At 37.2% G+C, this 5,000-nt stretch overlaps 1 protein-coding gene across 2 annotated transcripts in view; it reads right to left on the bottom strand.

Moving 5' to 3' along the window:
* sau (Golgi phosphoprotein 3 homolog sauron) overlaps window positions 1-5,000 on the bottom strand; it is a 27,058-nt gene that overhangs the window by 18,726 nt on the left and 3,332 nt on the right. For both annotated transcript variants that reach the window (XM_043013508.2, XM_043013507.2), the window contains exon 2: window positions 4,909-5,000. This exon is cut by the window's right edge and continues 355 nt beyond it. In XM_043013508.2, coding sequence (XP_042869442.1) covers window positions 4,909-5,000 — 92 coding nt within the window. The remainder of the gene's footprint in view (window positions 1-4,908) is intronic.

Here is a 5,000-nt window from a genome sequence, read left to right as displayed (position 1 = left end):
TTAAGCAAACTAACATCCAAAACTTAGATGGCACCACTTCTCCTAGCAGCAATGGGAAAGAGATACTTGAATGGCACCCATTTACCATCTCTAGCAAGCACTCTCTTTAGAGAGCGGTGGCACACTGCAAGTTACCGCCTCTTGCTCTAAAGTACTGCAGATGAAGGATGTGCAGGCAGAACAAGAAGAGGAAGGTGACTCAAACCATACCCAGTGTCTAAAATGTGCTCCTGTGGCAATAGGGATGCCTTTTACTGTGGCACTCACAGTCACAAGGACAGGTTTCCTTCCTCTTCCCTACCTCTTCATGTTGTCTTCATTGTAGATGGTTATATTCGTTCATGACAGCACACAAATACGAAAAAATAAAGTTACTTTTTGTCCTCCCACAAAACAGCAATACTTCTATCACACTGAGAATAAAGAAAATAATGCACTAACATGAATCATATACTAAAAGTTTAGTCAAGTGCAGCATTAGTAGACCCTGTCATATACATATAGCACATATAAATCTCTAAACTCAATAAAACACACAAAAAATAAAACACAAAATCGGCTCTAGTTTTATAATGAGTGGCTGAATGAGAGTGGAAAAGTCAAGGTATGTTTTGTGAAGTTGCCTTGCCCTGAAATAAAACCCATCTCGGAGACTGGGCAAGCGAATCTATTCCCCGGCAGTAATGGGTTAAATGATACAGCATTGCACATAATAGTAGCTTGTAGGATAACAAGTTCTTGTTCCTTTCTTTTGAAGAGATCTATACATATTAAGATTGCTACTATAGTTTACATGCATACATGTATCTCTGATGAAGACGTCAAAATGCATCAAATACATTTCTTTTGTTAGGCTATTCAGTCTCATTCATACCATTCCTTTACACTTGTTGTGTTGACCCTCATTAAACCATTTTAGAATTATGGGGAATTTTTTCAATCTGCATCTATGCATTGTTAACTATTTTTCTATATAATTACCCTACATCATAACATTACCCTAATCAATAAAATTCCAGTTTCTCACAGTCATCAAAATTTGCAATCTAAATTTTTGTTTACAATTCTTTCTGACATATATTACATGAATCTGCTATTGTTTTCCATCACAAATGACTGCTTCAGTATATAAGGGAGATTATGAGGTAAAACAGGATGAAATGTAATGAATTTGTACTAAAAACATGTAAAAAAACTACATAAAAACATTTAAAGTTGCCCGTGTCATAAGTTACACAGTGTAAGCTTGACATTGCACTGTAACATTGTGAGCAACTACTAAAAACCATCTCATTCAGACATTGCTTCCTAAAAAGATCTCAACCAAAACATTTCATCAAAAGTTGAAAGCCACCTTCCATACATCTATAATGATGGTTATATCATAGTTTACTAACAAGTACTTCATTCTGAAAACATCTTGTGAAAAAAAAACGTATTTCCCCTATTAACGATTTTAATTTTTGTGTTTTATTGTGTTTACTGACTTATATGTGCCATATGACAGGCTCTATGATTTCTGCAGGTAACTAAAAATATAGTATAGGATCCATATCACCTGATTATTTTTTTTTATACCCAGTGTGATAGAAGTATTGTTTTATGGGAGGACAAAAAGCAACTTTATTTTTTCACATTTGTGTACTGTCATGAACGTATACGAATCCTGTAACCATGAAGAGGTAGGGAAGAGGAAGGAAACCTGCGCTTATGACTGTGAGCGCCACTGTATAAGGCAGCCCTATTAGCACAGGAGCACAGTTTACACACTAGGCATGGTTTGAGTCGCCTTCCTCTTCTTGCTCTGCTGACACATTCCTTACTTTAGAGCAAGAGGTTGTCAACTTGCAGTGTGCCACCGCTCTCTAAAGATAGTGCTTGCTAGAGATCGTAGATGGGTGCCATTCAAGGCTCTCTCTCCTATTGCTGCTAGGAGAAGTGGTGCCATCTAGGTTTTGGATTATAGGTTTGTTTTAGGTTTGCTTAATATTACTTTAAATATGGCTGCAATTATCATCATTACTCACTCCTTACTCAAAGAACAATAAAATAGCATAGTGACCCCAAATCCCCGAACATCATGTACGTCATGACGCCCATCGTCAGGCCAAAGCTCCTGCATCATGTATGTGATGACATCCCTTCACAATAGGTTGATCTACCCGGAGTAGCAATAACAACATACTGGATCACAGTAACAAGAATTATTAAGGGTAATCCTCTAGAATGAGACTACCTCTAACAGTGTGGTACATTGCTTTGCCATCTAATGAAGGAAAACTAAACATTTTTGTAAAATAGAGCTTGTCCTGCTTCCTTATTTGACAATAAGTTACATTGCAAGCTCTAAAATACACATGGCATAGATTTGATGATGATTAACAGAGCACAAAGTGTGGAGGCTAAAACATTATCTGATGCATAAATCTATGGTAATGTTTTAACCAACTTCGACTGGGCTATTTCGGCTCTAAATGGTCAGAATGCCGGGATATTCGAACGCATAAGCCTTATGCCTTGGGATGCTCAGGGGCACTAGCCGCAAGCAAGCACTGTACGCCCATTCACCCGGTACGCCGGCCTTGACTAAATATCCCATCGCTGGTGTCTGACCCAAAAACCACTGAACGTGATAGCAAGTCAACCGGTGCGAATGGGTTAAGCATTATATTTGTCTTTCTCTGCACAAAAAAACTGCCTTTAGTGCAACTCTAAATTTTAATCATGTGAGAAACATGTGATCTTTGTTGTTTTTGATAATAACCCACATACAATTTGATTCAAACATAGTTTTATACAAAGCCTGTATCATTAGAGCTCAAAAGTGGACGATAATAAGCTTGCTTGTAAATGCAACACCTTTCTGTCTAATAAAGCATAATAAACAATTATAAAAAATTATAAATAAAGATATTCCTAATACATCCCTTATTTAAAAATGTAGTGTATGCTAATATTTGTTTATTATTACCACATCTTGAATCAATGACTTTTACTAGGACCCTCACACATAGTAACAGTAATCACAGTACCAAGGCCTATATCCAAACATAAAATAAAAAATTAAAATTAATTATTTTCATTAAAGCAAGATTTACTAACAAAGGAAGTAATAAGCTGAAATAGATATACAAAAGCTCCCAAAAGTGTCTTTCAAATAATATGCAGTACAAGCTGAAACGGGGGACAGTGACATTCGACAGGTGTTGTGTGATGTGGCAGCATATGCAAGGTAAATGATTAAGTAACATCTGAAATTGTTTCAGATAGTACATTATTTGAAAAATACTTTTGGGTGCAGGTGTACATAGCTTGTGTGTGAAACTAGGTACCATATGTAAATATTCTCTTTTGTTAGAATTTATAGATTAAAAATGGTAACAACATAAGCTTAATGAATAAAATATTTAAAAGGCTGTTATGACAAAGGAAGAGACGTTCATCTGCACAAAGAAAAATAAAAGCAAATGCAGTCTTCTCTTTTTTTGTTGTTGTAAGCCAAACTTTGTCTAGCATTAATTCAAGCATCCTAAATAAAGTTCCTTTCTTATGTAGTAAAAAGGGGAAATCAGAAAAAAATATAATAAAAATGTTAACCCACTCACGACGGGGGCATTCCAGCCTTGCATGTCACAATGCCGGGGCTCTTGAACGCATAGGCCTAAATTAGTTAAATAAACGACGCTGTATGGCGTCCCCAGCGAACGGGCCTTGAATGCGCGGTACCCATGGTGTACCACCCGTCCAGAGAGGGTTAAAAGCAAAATGAAAACCCAAAAAAACAATAAAAATATAGAGTAATCTATATTATCAACTTCCTGATTGGTCTCCTTGACAAAAATATACTAGTCAGACATTTTACTGATAGACTTATATTCCAATAAATAATTTCTCTAGATAAGCCAAGCAGACCCGTATCAATTCCTAATTTTTTGAGAATAACTACTAGACATAGTGTCAATATTTTCTTTTTCTTTCTGTAACATGTCTTAAAACGATACCGATTCTATGAAAAGTAGAAAATGTATAATTCTCGCAAAATAAGAGGAAAACAGTGGAAAAAAAAACAATCCGTCTAAAAACGTCATCCATCTGTTACATCATAACATAAGGAACAATAGTTGTTATTGCAGAAAATAAAATTATGCTTGAAAGGTCGTTTCTTTACCATTACTGTTAGACTGCTTGAAAGTATTTTTAAATAACTGACATAATTAAATTAATCACTTATCAATAACACTGACATAATTATAATGAAAACTTGCTAACTTATTCCAATCTTCAAACCTGACTTGCTTCATGTACTATTGACAGACTTCTATATCATAACAATACTCCTGAAAGTATATGAGTACCAAGAATGTCCAAAGAGAGAAGGTAATCCAAAGGTTGATTTTTGCAATAACAAAGAATCATGCAACAGACCTCCCTTGTTGAATTATCTCGCCACCCAAAACAAAGACGTAACATATGTTATAAAGTGCCAAATTACTTCCCTCAAATGCTTAATTTGCCTTCAGATATATAATAGGATACATATGCTAGTCTCTGTTGCTATTGACCCTAAAATCTGCCAAGCCTGCTTTTGACAGATCTCCATGGCCACACACCCGAGCCACCACCACGGGATTTCACGGGACCAAACACCCACAGGAAGCACAGGAAGCACACAAATACACGACAAGAACAGAGCCTCAACGAGAGAGAAAAACTAATTCCCCCCAAAGAGACTTCCCGTGTCCCAATTTTCCCTCAGCAGCAGGTGGATCGGCCACGTAAGTCCATTAACCCGAGGAGACCCATATTTCCACATTGTAGCCCTCCCCCCCTAACCCCAACCCCACTTCCTTCCTTCGTTCCTATGGCCCTTTTTTCCTAGCCTCTGCCTGTCTCCGTCCCCCTACTCACCTCCTTGTCCTTGAGGCCGAGGAGCAGCACTTCCTCCATAAGTGTGAGCCTCGTCTGCTTCGAGTCTCCGTCTTCGAGGTCGTCGTCGCTCG

The sequence above is a fragment of the Penaeus japonicus genome, unplaced genomic scaffold (genome assembly GCF_977035675.1).
Source record: "Penaeus japonicus unplaced genomic scaffold, GWHDUDI00000001_assembly GWHDUDI00000035, whole genome shotgun sequence".
Taxonomy (NCBI): Eukaryota; Metazoa; Arthropoda; class Malacostraca; order Decapoda; family Penaeidae; genus Penaeus; species Penaeus japonicus.
This window is presented reverse-complemented; position numbering and strand designations above follow the sequence as displayed.